This window comes from Protomyctophum bolini, assembly GCF_963924005.1.
Source record: "Protomyctophum bolini genome assembly, chromosome: 21".
NCBI classification, from domain to species: Eukaryota; Metazoa; Chordata; class Actinopteri; order Myctophiformes; family Myctophidae; genus Protomyctophum; species Protomyctophum bolini.
In genome coordinates this window covers 31,968,600-31,983,480 of record NC_137882.1, presented here as the reverse complement: position 1 = coordinate 31,983,480, position 14,881 = coordinate 31,968,600, and the positions used below count along the sequence as shown (strand labels likewise).

Below are 14,881 nucleotides of genomic sequence, written 5' to 3'. Positions count from 1 at the left end.
AGCGTTGTGAGCTTGTAGATCAGATATTTTAGGCTTTAGTATTAGGGATGAATATGTCCAAAAAAGGGAAAGAAATGACATTCATGGAATTCGTAAAATGCCGATTCATGCCCTCACTAGTATCGTAATAATAATAATAATGGATTGAATTTTTATAGCCTTTGTGTGTGTTTGTGTGTGAGCGACGAGCGTGCGTGTGTGCGTGCATGCGTGCGACCGTGCGTGCGGGCGGGCGCATGTGTGTGTGTGAGAGAGAGAGATCGAAGCGAGACAAAGAAACGGAAAGCAAATGAAAGTAAAAGATAACAGGTTCCTCAGGTTTCAGTGTGTTGAAGTCAGAGAGGAGAGAGAGCCAGATCAGACTGAGAGACTCATAAAGGGGCTCTGAGACACCAAGAGAAAGACTCTCTCTTTGGTGTCTCAGAGCCCCTTTATGAGTCTCTGTGAGAGAGAGGGATGAGAAAGGAGAAACAAGAAGAAGGGGAGCACAGAGGGACAGTGGGGGCATATAGTCATGAAGAGTATAGGGTGAGACGGGGAGGGAAGGGGTGATTTAACCCATTCTGAACGGGAACCCATTTTGGTGTTTAGCATCATGTCATGCTTTAGCTATTGAAAAATAGCAGATCTACAAGCTCATAGCGCGCCACCGAGTGGCGCGCTACGAGCTTGTAGGTCTGCTATTTTTGAAAAATCAAAGAACGATGGACATTTTTAGAATCTGATCTCAGGTCAGAATGGGTTAATCAGACCAGTGTGTGTCCAGTGGAAACCTCGTATGAATCTGATCTCAGGTCAGAATGGGTTAAAACAGTGGTTCTCAAAGTGGTGTCTAGGTACCGCCACGGGTCCTCGAGGAGGTTCCAGTTAAAGTTCCAACTTTAACCCTATGTGTACATCATCAAATCCATAAATATGAAGCCAATCCATAAATATGAAGCCAAGCTCACAATTGGATCACTTTTTTGTTCCCTATATGCCCAGCTTTCCGGGTTTGTGTGAACACGTCACAAACATTGGCTTGAGATGATTGGCTGAGCGTGGAATGTGACGTATGATGATGTGTGAGCGCCCCTCACTTCACACGAGTGTGATTTTATTTTTATTTTGATGTGGAACACTTTTGAAACATTTTAGCCCAAATCTTATGTATGGAGGTCCCTGGCACAACATATTTTAAGGTGGGGGTCACATGGCTAAACACATTAACTGGGAGTTCTTGACATGAAAATGTTTGAACCACTGATCTAAAGGAAAAGTCACACCCATGTGAACCTCTCTCTCTCTCTCTCTCTCTCTCTCTCTCTCTCTCTCTCTCTCTCAGCATTCATGTGTGTTGCTGTGCTAGGCTAACGTTACTACAGCGTCCCTAATGCTCATTGACGTCACATAGGTGAACAACACATAGGTGAACACGGACATTGCTGTTCGTTGGAGTGGTTGCACCACTCTCCCTTTGAATGAATGGTTCTGGCATTGAAATAGTAAGTACCTGATGCCTACCTCACTTAACCCACAACCTGCCACCATAAATGACCAGCTCTGCACGATATTGTATGATACTCCTCATACAAAATATAGGATAAATAGAATAAAATGCTGTTACTGAAGCAAGAAGAAGGAATGGTGAAAAATGATGATGTCTTTTAAATCTATAAGCTTGTTGCAAAGTGCAAACTCATTAATGCTGTAGCACTGGGGGAATGTTCATAAAGTCTAACGCCAGAAGACTGCAGTCGGTTTAAGAGGATTTGGCGGCACCTTCTGTTTGAAGAATAACACTCCAGGCACCCACAAGTATTGAAAATGGATAAGAAACAATAGGTTATGCTTTATTCGTCTCTGCCCTGTCAGATTTCTCCTATTGCATTCGGATTGCGGCTATGATTTGTTTCCAAAGTTTTGCAGAAGTGGCCCATTTCCCACAAAATGCTAGAAATCGTGACGCATATTCAGACTATAGGCCAAGGAAGAACCAAGAAATTGTTCAAATTGGCCTCATGGTGGCCCATTTCACGTTTTGGCCTATAACTCTTAAACCGCAGGTCATACAATCAAAGTCATTTTTTGGCTTTCTTTAAAACAGACTTTGTGCTATATACTACTTAACTTTTTGTCCAAAATTCACATGAATTGTTACACATTATCTTTGGCGTCGTCTGATCAAGTTGTATCAGTCAGATCCCATTCCAGTTGGCTATAACTGCCTTCCAAGCCGAGGTTTACAGGCTCTCGGAGGAGCACACTCCTCCAATTGGTACTCAATTATGAGCCATTTTGGCCCAAGTGGGTTTAAAGTTCTCATTCCAGCCCAACTCTATAGTTGGACTGGAATAATTTGTGAATACTTGGGTAAAAAGTGTGAAACAGTAATTATACAAATATGTAATTTACTCATAAATACATACAACACATAAATCATACAAAATTAAGATGCAAACATTTCACATTATGTTCATTACACAGTACATTTACAGTAGATTTAAGTGTCATTTGCCCAGCTGACCCGCTGCTCTGAAAATAGCCAGATGTCACTGGAATTAATTTAGTTGCGGGCAGAAACGTTGTTAATCCATATCATTTTAAACTTTAAAACATTTTGGTAAATGGATGCCCTAATTCATCATAGTAAAGTATCCCACAAGATGCATTGTAACTAGTCTTTGTGACCTTGTGGATCTGTTATTTCGTGTATGTTTTAAAGTGAAAGTAGTTAAGCGTGTCCGACGGTTTTATGAATATCTAACCAATAAAAAGTAGAGCTTGTAACTGAATAATGACATTGGATTCATTGGAAGACTTTGTGCTTTGTAAGAATTCAGTCCAATGTGCAGCTGATTATTTGACTGCTGGATATCTGCAATGCAAAACATTGGCATTGTTAGAAAATTAAGGATGTTTTATTTTTCCCATGCTTGATTTACACTTCATTGTGCAACGTTGTTGTACCACTAAGAATAAATCTGGTTTCAAAGACCACAAACTAAACCAAGGATCTCAGTGACAGCTGTCTGATTTGTGGAAAGCAGGTCTCATAGAATACAGGTACTAGGTGGGCAGTTGGGCACCTAAACATTGTGGGCACCTGTTACATTGGCATTTCTCTCTTTCCTACATGTTTTTAAGTGATTTAAAGTAGAGATGTATTGTATACATTTGTATCAAATATAGAAATAGCAGGCATTCAGTGTCAAATGCTAAAGGTCTGGTGACACACACCATATATATATACCGGTATATTTATATGGTTATATATAACCATATAACCATATAAACTGAACTTTGAACATTCAGTAGACTTTCGGGGGTTTTCTGAATAATTAGCCTCAAAAAGTGCTCTGATTGGCCTGTGATTGGATGGTGACTTCATCAGAATCAAGGTCTAGATTCTAGAACTATCCATTTAAGAAAATGCATTTCAGCCAATGAACACATTGACCTTTTTCAAGTTGTGTCATTTCTTTACATTATGGAAGAAATTAGCCAATGTAACATTGAGGCTTCCAGTCACAATGTTTACATTCCCACTCTTCCGGTTACGTTCTTCACATATACTTGGTCCCATTAACATGCTTTAACCCTCATCACCGTCTCACACAGTATAGCAATATACCACAAAAGATAGCTTTCACTGTATTTCTAGACCTGACACGTCCCAGCCAACCTCTCTATCCGACCCACTGTACGAGGGTGCAGCTCCAGCCTGTAGCACAGTGGTTCTCAGCCCGTCTATCTGACCGCTACATGATGGATGGCAGTCCCATCGGCTGCCATGTTAACCCATTCTAAACCCTAAATATTTTCTGGAAAAAAAAACAGTGTCAGTGGTGCTCAACCTTTTTCATGTCAGGGACCCCCAGAATTATCTCTATTGGTGCCGAGGACCCCCATCTCAAAAAATGTACCCCCCCCCCAGAAGCAAATATTTTAGTTAAAAATGTTCGCTCTGAAATATATATTCAATGATTCTGCGACGCATTTTCACGATTTTTCTAAAATGGCAGACCTACAAGCTCGTAGCGCGCCACTCGGTGGCGCGCTATGAGCTTGTAGATCTGCTATTTTTTCAATAGCTAAATTATAACATAATGTTTAAAACACCAAAAGGGGTTCCCGCCCAAAATGGGTTGATGGGCCCCACCAACGAATCGATTTTGTGCTGATCAATGGAACTAACATTGCATAATTTTAAGATAATATGATTTTAAATATTAATGTTAAATTAAAAGATAAGGGTAAGATTAAAAAAAAAAAAAAAATTGAATGGAAAGATTTTAATGATTAATTAATCATTAAAAATCCTAGTGTTTTTTTCCAATTATTTGGGGGCCCACTTGCAATATACAGGTTGAGAATCGCTGCTATAGCATATATCTACATGACAATAAACGGTAAATGGTGCATTTTATATAGCCTTTATCCAAGGCGCTTTACATATAGATTGTGAGACAATTACAAATTATAGACATTCACTCATTCATCATAACACCGATGGCAGAGGAAACCATGCAAGGCACCCTAACCTGCGCACCGGGATCAATAATTAGGGGTTCAGAGTCTTGCTCAAGGACACTTCGACACTGACTCTGGGGACCCCAGGATCGAAACTGGGAACCTCACGGTTTCCATAGAGCTGTTCACTGCAGCCCCATTAAAGAACTCCTTCGAGGTGAATCATTTACATGATTACCAATGTATGTACGGTATAGTGCTGTCTGTGAACCGCTGTCTTCAAAGACATGATCAAAATGGAGAATAAAACGTCGTTAAACATGTCCCTGGTTAATATCATCACTGTCAGATGGAAACCTTATATGTCCAAAAACGGGGGGGGGGGGGGGGGGGTATATAAAAATAGCCAACCTACAAGTTTGGCTATTTTCACTACTTTTGCTTAACATTCTTGTATGATGAAGTAGTAGGCTAAAGTAGGGCATAAGATGACAAAAACACATAAGTTGGACATACAAGGTTTCTGGAAGAGACTATGTAATAGTTGGCAGACAGGCATAGCAACTAGTAAAGTATGGGGTATCTGGGTTTAGAATGGATTGTATACCCTTACAGGTCGATAACTGAGTGTAATAAATGGAAACCGAATGGAAGGTTCCATTCAGCTCCACTCAGAGTTATGGGGTTTCTTTAAATCAAAAAGGTTTGAGCCAAATAATCAGGGCCCAAATTAGACCTGGAACAGCAGGTTTAACCCATTCTGACCGGGAACCCGTTTTGGTGTTAGCATCATGTTATGCTTTAGCTATTGAAAAACAGCAGATCTACAAGCTCATAGCGCGCCACCGAGTGGCGCGCTACGAGCTTGTAGGTCTGCTATTTTTGAAAAATCGAAGAACGACTGACATTTTTTAGAATCTGATCTCAGGTCAGAATGAGTTCATCAGACCAGTGTGTGTCCAGTGGAAACCTTGTATGAATCTGATCTCAGGTCAGAATGGGTTAATGAACTACCTGGACGATCCATCATAATCATGGGGAACAAGTGGAGAACCAACTGGTCCTGTCTCAGCTCTGTGTACTAGCTGCTGTAATTAACCAGTCTTTAACGAGCTTTGCTTTCCAATCCAAAAAACACACTGCCTCCTCCTGTTCAAATAATGAACCGTTGGCCCCTTATGTGTACTATATTGCATTTGCAATATGCTGTCACTGAGACAGATGTTTGTGTGTATACACAAACGATGCCAAAAAAGTACTAAACTAAACGTCTGTTTGGATTTGAGATATTATACGTTCTTCTGCTAAATCAATCTTTCTTCTATTGGATCTTATCATTTTTGTATACGGTAAATGTATATCTTATCTTATATTAGACAGTGGCGCTAATAAATCAAGATTAAACCATTGTCGGGGACATTTTAGCTTGATTTTCTTTTAAGCCACGAGACCACCTTGTGAAGAATAACACCTGGAACTTATTTCCCTTTAAGAAAGAACAGTCATTTGGGGATTTAGAAATTGCAGGCGTCATTACTGCCATTTAGATTTGTTGCAGAAAAATTGTGCAACCCTAGCGAGCTTTACAGTACATCGTTGAAGACTTGAAGTCAGGTTTTTTTTCTCCACAAAATAGTGGAAATAGCAGATCTGCAAGCTCACACAGCGGGTCATGAGTTTGTTGATCTGATGTTTTCGCTACTTTTGTGCGACTCTCTTTGTATGAAGAAGTACAGTAAGGTGTTAATTCACTGGGGAAGAAAAGACATGAGAGATAGATAGTGGAGATACAAGGTTTCTGCCCGACGACCGCAACGATATTCCCCATTTCCAAAAGCTGTCCCTGCAGTGTCTCTCTCCTGCATGCTCTCTCTCTCTCTCTGCAATCCCTTTTGGACCTGAAGCCAAATCTCTTCTGATCCGTGTGGGGATCGGACCAAAGTCTCCTGGCTGTCAGTTAGAGTGCATTATAGAAACGGGGGTGAAGAACGACACACGATACTCGGTTCTGGGGGTCTGCCTGCCTGCCGACGGCTCTCCCCTCTGGGACGTCGTACAGCAGACCTCGCAGTCCTCCACATCACAGCTTTCGTCGTCAGTGATTCTACCGTTGTACAAAAAAAAAAACCCTGCTGGTCTTTTGGGAGATCAACATTTAGGGGAGCTGCCCGCCATGTTTTGGCTGAGGGTTTTCTCCTCGGTTTGGAACGAGAGGATAATCATGTCAAATGTACGGTATTGCACAACCCAGTAGAGTATAAACAGCTGTGAACTCTGGCCTACTTAGTGTGCTACACACACCTTGTTCAGCCAGCTTTGTGTGTGTGAGTTAAAGTGTCTGTGAGTGAGACTGTATGTAGTGTGTGTGTGTGTGTGTGTGTGTGTGTGTGTGTGTGTGTGTGTGTGTGTGCGTGCATGCAGACTGTTTCAGTCTCTCAGTGCTTTTGGAGTCCCAACCCTTCAGGTAGATTATGAGCTAAGTAGCCTTCCTAGGTAGAGCTGCAGTTATCCATTATTTTCTCGCCAACGAAACGATACGATTCGATTAATATAATAACTGGGAAGCATTATATATATATATGTATATATATATATATATATATATATATATATATATATATATACAAATCGATTACCCACAAAAACATTATTTATTTATTTTTGTTGCACAACGATGTCGTGCCAAGATAGTTATAATAGCAGATCTAGAAGATCGGCTGTTTTAACTTATTTTCTTTTTCTTTTTTTCAAGCTTTTCCCCTGTAATGGCATGCCTAGGAATAGGTATCGATTATTAATCGATTATTTTATTCAATTAAATATTTCTTCTTGATGGATTAAATCGATTAGTTCGCCTCTGTTGTCGCCCTATAGTCCTAGGTTGCATTGAATGTGTGTGTGTGTGTGTGTGTGCCATCAACTCACAGTAAAACCTTGACGCAGCTAATTGAGGTCCGTTACGTTTAGTTCTGCTGTGAAACTGGAAAGATTTTCATTCTGGGACCGCTGGGCATGACAACATAGAACACCCTAGACCCCTTATTATATTAATTGAACAATAAAATATGTTATCTTTATGTTTCCCCCTAATCCATTGACTGGATTCTTATTATATACATAGATATTGTCTAAATATTCTACTACATGGTAGAATGACTGAATAGATTTTTTGGACATTTTTTAGCTACAACTGCATAGATTTACATTTGTATTTAGATTTAGCCATTTGAACTGGAACTCAGCAGCTCAAATGTTCTTAAATGTTTTTCGCAGTAGGATGCAAAATTCAACATTTGACACAAAGTCACCAATATACGCAAATATATTAAAAAACTAAATCACTATTCCTCTGTTCAGGTGTGTTTCTGTCCATGTCAGATAACTTGAAGAACATCTGTTGTAGGCGCTTCAGCTCAGGGCCCGTACCCAGTGGTTAAGAACGTATTCTCTTCATCCTACTTTCAGGTTCATCCAAAGCAGTGCTTCTCAAAGAGGGGATGATCCAGGGAAGCTCAGGGTTTCCAAAGAGATCCATCAACAGGTCCGTTACTCTGAGAGCGTACAAATAGGAGTTGTATAATTAAAACATTTGCCCACACTGAATCTAAAGGTTCTGATCCAGCCAGCGGATGTAGTTCTCCATGCTCCTCTGTCCGACGCGCGACCACATGGGCAGCGACGAGAACACCATGCAGCCGTGGAAGCCGTCCTCGTAGTGGTCGGAGGTCACCGCCACGCCGGCCTCCCGCAGGCGCCCGGCGTACATCAGCCCGTCGTCCCGCAGCACGTCGAACTCGCACGTCATGACGTACGCCCGCGGCGTCCTGCCCAGAACGCCCCGCTCCGCCAAGAGCGGCGCGGCCCGCACGTCCGTCAGCGCGGGCATCGTCGCCGCGACCGGCGACCCCGTGGCCTTGACCACCGGCTGGAAGTTTTTTTTGCGCTCGGCCGGGAGCAAGGCGGTCCAGTCCAGCTTGGAGCGCATTTCGGCGGTGACGGCCGGCTGGTCCAGAGAGCTGTGGTTGTTGGCTAGGAAGACGGGCTCCAACGACGGGTCGGCGCCCAAGTACTGGAGCCAAAAGCGGGCCATTTGAAGCCTGTAGAGGATGGGTACGTCCTGGTTCTGCTGGTAGGATGGGGTGTGGAAGTCCAAAGCCTGGAGGACAGGATAGATCAGTGCCTGGGCCTTGAACTTCACTGTCATGCTGTCATCAGAACCCAGCTGAGGAGACACAGCACAGAAATGATCAAATCAACTCTACTCAACTTACTTGCAGTGGTTCCCAACCTTTTCTGGATCAGGGCCCACTTGAAAGTCATGAAAGCTGTGTTAAGTCGTCTTTATTTTGTATTTGTATCTGTATTGTATTTGCTTTGCACAGGACCCCAGGAAGACTATATGCTCTTTCATGTGTCCCTAATGGGGATCCTTTAATAACCATAAACATCAATCAAACAATTATCTTGCCGCCCACCCTCCACCCCCTTTGAGTAAAATATCAACTATTACTAAAATACATACAATATTTAATGTTTCATTTTAGTTGTAGAGGGCAATTATAATGTACGGCAGATTAAGGCTTACTAGTCAGATGTATGTACACATGTTTTCATCCCAAAAAGGTTTCCAACAACAAAACGCTATACACTTGCTGATTTAACGAACTAGCTCTCTACCCTGTGGAGCTGGTGCACTAATTGCCAATTAGTCACAAATTACTAATTGAACCCAGCCTCTGGGTTCATCTGTGGTGAATGAGTGTAAATTAAATGAGTTCATCAAGGCATACCTCTTGGGCTACAGCCGCCGCCAGGTTTCCCCCCGCGCTGTCCCCGGACACACACATGCGCTCCGGGTCCAGGCCGTAGCGCTGCCGAACCGGCTCGGAGAGGAAGGCCCGCGAAGCTGCCATGGCGTCATGGTACTGTTCTGGGAACACGGCGTCTGGAGCCAGACGATAACTGTGGTCATGTAGAGACACGGAAAACACGGTTAACGGCACACATCAGAATCAGGTTCATTTAAATGAGGTATCACGACCAGCGCGCCATGAATTATCTCTTGCTTATAGGATAATGGCACCATGGTTTGGGCCTAGCCTTGCGTAACCAGCCTTCATCTGCCAGATTAAGTCTGGCCCCTCTTCACGCCCGAAGTGGTGACGACTCGAGCCAACCAGATTCGTCTGGAACCAGGCTATAACACAACAGGGCCCAGTATGCAAATATGGGGCGGGACATTGCAGAAATAAATCGAACACTGAGGCTGGTTTGATCAAACATTTGTGTTTGATTGCTGATTGCTCCCCCCTCATCAAAACAAAGATGTTCCCATTGAAAATGAATTGGAGCAGCAATCAAACAGCAATCAGACATCACACACAGACCAAACATTGGTTGTGTAGGTGTGTACGAAGCCTGAGAGGGATGAAACTAATATCCACGCAGTGATATTAGTGTCGCTATGCGAGGCTAGTTTGGGCTGTGAGGATATTGCAAGAAATAATTGGCAAAGATTTTCTTGATAATAACACTAACATAATACAATTTATGTTAATGTAATGGGGCAACCCGTGCCCTATATACAAACTAAGACACATGAAACTGTTAACATGCAAGGACTATTTTAAAATTGGAAGATTTTAAGATTGTGAATTTAAATGATCACTGATTACCAATTGTCTCTCCTGCACCGCTGGTGGCATTTCCCTTGATGAGGAAGGGGCCAAGTGCTATGCAGGAGAGGGGTGTTTCTTATGCTGTCTCATTATTGTCATTGCGTTTACACGCTGATTTATACTTGATAGGTTACTTTTATTCAAGGTGTTATTTATGGAAGTATTTATATTGAAAGTATTTATTGAGAAGAAATGTTGCTAATTGATTCTGTGTCCACTCCTGACTGTGGTAGGATCCACTCCTATTTAAGGGAGGCTGTTAGTTAGTTGGATGTGGGCTTTGACACAGATAACATCCCTGAGGGAGAGCTACAGGGCCATGTGTGATCAAGGTACAGCCTGAAGAGAGTTCTCATCCTGTTTGGGTTTTGTTAAGGAGTGTTGCCCAAGTATTTATTTATCTTTTTGTCCTTTCTTTATTTTGTTTCCTGTAATACAGTGTGCTGTTGAGAATATTTGCACTGAACAATTGTCTGGACTTTTGGTGGAGGAGTTTGGGCCTTGGCCGTTCGGGGCAACTTCAGTTACAATTTAAAAGCTTCGGTTCTCATTGTGATACTGATTAATAAGAACTTAAAAGTATACTACGTTAATTTCAATGATCAAAGAAAGAACAAAATCGATTGATCATGCTCTCAAAATACACACATACCACTGATCCAAAAGGGTTGTAATATGTATATATATATATACGTAATATCTATATGAGGCGGAAGTGTTGTGAAAGTGTCTATGTTCTGATCTGGTTGTGTGCTCCAAACTCACTCCACAGACATGATGACTGCATCCAGCTCCTCTGCCATCTTCCTGCACAGTGTGTCATAGGATCGCATGCCTGTGAAGAGAGACGAGTGTTAAGACAACATCAAGACAAGACGTTTTGGTAAGCCCCCTATTGAACTCATGTGTTACATGTGTTTGATTATTACCACTTGGCACCTTAAGGGGCCACGTCCACAGAAAGCATTTTTTTGAGTTGCTAGAGCTTTTCTGCCATGCGGTTCTTCTATGATAAGGACACGCTCCTCTTCCCAGTGCCAAGCATCGCATTTCACCGCTTAGCAACCAGTGTTTTTTTGGTTAAGACTTCACTGATAATCTAACGTTCATATAAAAATATGAATATAATTAATATCTGTTTCTGGCACAACGGCGCCACTTTTGCACCTATTGGTACTCTAAACATAGTAACATATAGTCACATAGGTTAGGACATAGTCACATAGGTTAGGACGGACATTGCTGTTCCTTGGAGTGGTTGCACCACTCAAAAACATTGTGATAACACTAAACAAGAACTAAAGAAAGTATACGAAGTTGGTCCCATTGATCGAAGCCGGAACACAATCAATCGATTGATCGTTGAAATAAACGCGCCCCACCCATCTGACCACACAACAGTCATTTAGCTGCTGTGTTAGGTGGTCAGATGGGCGGGCTGCAAACACTTTCGAGATTTTCAAGCAGGCCCTGATACAGAAAAGGTTGAGAAACAACCTACTAACACACATGACTAAACCCATAGACAGCTTTTGACATGATGGAAAACCATACGCAACAATACTCACGTCCACTGAGGAGCGCCCATCCCCCGCCGTGGAAATAAACCACACCCCGTTTCAGTTTCTTCCCTCCGACTGGCTGGAATACTCGGGTGGGCACGCCCCCCAGGGTGGTGTCGGTCACGTGCACGGAGGCACAGGAGCGAGCTTCAATCACCTCCACCCAGGACACCATCTTGTTAAACACCTGGACCCGATGGCACACTCCCAACGTGTGAGCCATTTCGCCCTGGAATACACACACACACAATCAGTGTCAATGTAAATGTGTGAATGGAAATTACAATGTAGACATTTAGCAGAAACACTAAACTTACAACTTAACAATGAGCTAGCCTTGATTGGCCAGCGATTCAGAACTCTTGCCAACAAGGCATTTGTGCACTTTGCTCTCTCATCTGATTGGACAGTATATGGTGACATACCCAACTCAAACAATATTCCTATAGAGATACAGTAGACAACCACACTCGACTTAAAGTTTTCAATGTCCGTTTAAAGCGGGTTTTAGGTTCGGTTTTAGTTTTTTATTGTAATAGAATTGTCGCTATACTAACATGAGCTTGTAGGTCTGCTATTTTCACTATTGTTTAAGAACTAGTACTGACTGAGACCAATAATATGTAGTCCTTTTGAATTGGAGAGAGAGATAGAGAGATAAAACTATAGCGAAAGTCCGGTTGGTCAGGTTTATCTAGCATTGTATGTAGTCATAGCACGTCATAGTACATATATGTATAGCATAGTAGTATAGATGTATAGCTTATATGTATAGTTTCATTATAGATATTCCACTGTTACTTTCTTAGCTTACGCATGTTTCATGATAAATGTTTTTATGTGATGTATTCCCATGCTTTTTTGTTCTTGCTTAATGTAAGTCGCTCTGGATTAAGAGCGTCTGCTAAATGCCTAAATTGTAAATTGTAATTGTAATGCCAGCTTTTGCAGTTGCAACATGTTGTCATTCAAACCTTTGGCTTTAGCCTATTAATTCTCGAAAGACGAGTTTGCCCTCATTTGCAGTGTCGTCGAGACACACCATAATACATTTTCACATCAATAATGAAACGGAACAAAAACAAACAAACATAGTCCAACACAGAAAGAAAGACTGCTTCAATAACCCTGTAATTTCCCTGACCCTAGAAGTTTAGGGCACTGATACTGGATGGACATTATCTATAGCCTATATTGGCCAACAAGGCCAAAGGCACAGCCAAGGATGTAGGCTAAAGGAAAGGTATATATAATATTATGCAATAGCCTGAAAACAACATAGCGTTTATAGTTCAGTGTTGCAACGTTGCAACAATTAACTAGACGATGTGATTGATTAGTAGGTACAATCTAGTTAGGTAGAAGGTCATTGTTGTTTTCTTAATCTTTAATCAATAACAATTTTGTCTGGACAAATAGGCTAGCTTACAGTAATAATTAACACAGGGTGACATAAAATTAACTTTGTGGCCTGGCTTCACTTCATGTATACAGTATGTACCTTCGAGTATAGACATACTACTGTAATCTACATGTAAATTGAGCTGCTATTTTACACACATTTTAAATTTGAGGCTTTTATATTTAAATCGTTTTGAGGAAAAATGCTGCCATTTGTCCCAAAATGACTGCAAAAGATTGGTGCTATTCGTTTCAAAAAGCTTTATACGCCATAGCCTAACACACATATATTAACGATGCAATGTGACATAGCTCTGTTTACTCAATGCTGTACCCCCTCCCTCCAACTATATACTTTCCCCATGTTCAACTTTTATTTTATTATATTTTGACACTTGCTTTGGCAATGTAAACGTATGTTTTCCCATGCCAATAAAGCTCCTTTGAATTGAATGTTCTTTATTGTTTTGTTTGTGTGTGTTAGCCTGGGATGCGGACATATAGCCGGGCGTTGAACCCACGGGACACTTCAGTTTACTTCAGTCGATGTATTATTCGCCTATATGCGGTAATAACAGTCTCCTCCACTCAACATATAGCCTACACTTGTAATTTAACACCAATATGCCCTGCGTGTGATCTGTGTGACGCTGTCACAATGAACCTTTACATTAAAAGTCCAGTTTTAATTTATAAATAATAAAGCCATTTATCCTTACCGCATGCATAAAGCCCCGGAACAACGCATCCAGCAGCATGAGTTTCCAGGGCTCGCTCACGGCGCTGGGTAGCGGCAGGTAGATGTAGTAAGCAGCGGCCGCGGACAGCAGCACGGTGCTCACCCAACGGAGCCTCATCGTCCCGACACAACTATAGCACCGTGCATGTGGATGGGACGGATGGGAGGGGAGGGATGCCCCGGTCGGCCGGTGGCGATCAGTAGTAGCTTTGCCAGAAGATCCACCCTCCCTGTCTGAACAGATGGATCATCTGGTGGTGGGGACGACCCACCCAGAAACCTCGGAGAAAGTGACACACACAATTCAGAATAAAAGTGTAGTCGATAATAGTCCCATCGGAAAACGCCGAGGAGCGAGGACGAACTCTTACTTTGCCATTAGAAACCCGTAGTTCAACTTTCGGAAGTGGGGTATGACCGGTGTTGCGTAAAGCCGCGCGTTCTCATGGGAAGTGTAGTTCCGCGTAGGTAGCCTATATACGCTATACCCTTTCCACAGTGGCCTTCTATTGTCAATGTCAATTTTGAGGTTCATGTAAGGAAATCATGAGTAATTTCCTTTTACCATGTGGTGTTTTAACAACCTAACAAAATACTACAGCAACCGTTATATCAACACAAGGGACAGGAATGACAATTCACAAATGATAGCCTAATGGGAGATGAGTGGCGAGTTGCAGCCAATCTCTGTGCAGCTCATGTGCCGAGCTATTTCGACTCGTTCTTTTGTTGTTTTATTCTTGAATTAATGCCATGCTTCGTTCATATACCAGTGTCACACAAAGTAGCAGAAAAGAAAATGTACTAATCTACAACGTTTCGTTATAAAAATAATGTGCGATATCCTATTTGTGCGGTAGGCTGCCAAATAAACAAGTGAAAGTGGTTAAGTGTTTGTGGGTTTTAACAAGAGCTTGTGAAGTTGTGAGTGACTCGCCTAATTACTAAATAATAGCCTATAGGCCTACATTGGAATGGATCCATTATCCATTCCATTATATAGGCTACAACGGCATAATGGAAGACAGAAAAGCTATGGTAGCCTATAA

At 42.0% G+C, this 14,881-nt stretch overlaps 1 protein-coding gene across 1 annotated transcript; it reads right to left on the bottom strand.

Moving 5' to 3' along the window:
* Positions 1-5,457: 5,457 nt before the first annotated feature.
* Positions 5,458-14,069, bottom strand: LOC308336736 (neutral cholesterol ester hydrolase 1-like). Its single transcript, XM_080794255.1, has 5 exons — positions 13,813-14,069; positions 11,699-11,921; positions 10,896-10,965; positions 9,243-9,414; positions 5,458-8,674 (listed from the first exon to the last, which is right to left on the bottom strand). Exons 1-5 carry the CDS (start codon positions 13,948-13,950, stop codon positions 8,057-8,059), a joined length of 1,221 nt encoding a protein of 406 aa, XP_080650381.1. The 5' UTR covers positions 13,951-14,069; the 3' UTR covers positions 5,458-8,056.
* Positions 14,070-14,881: the final 812 nt, after the last annotated feature.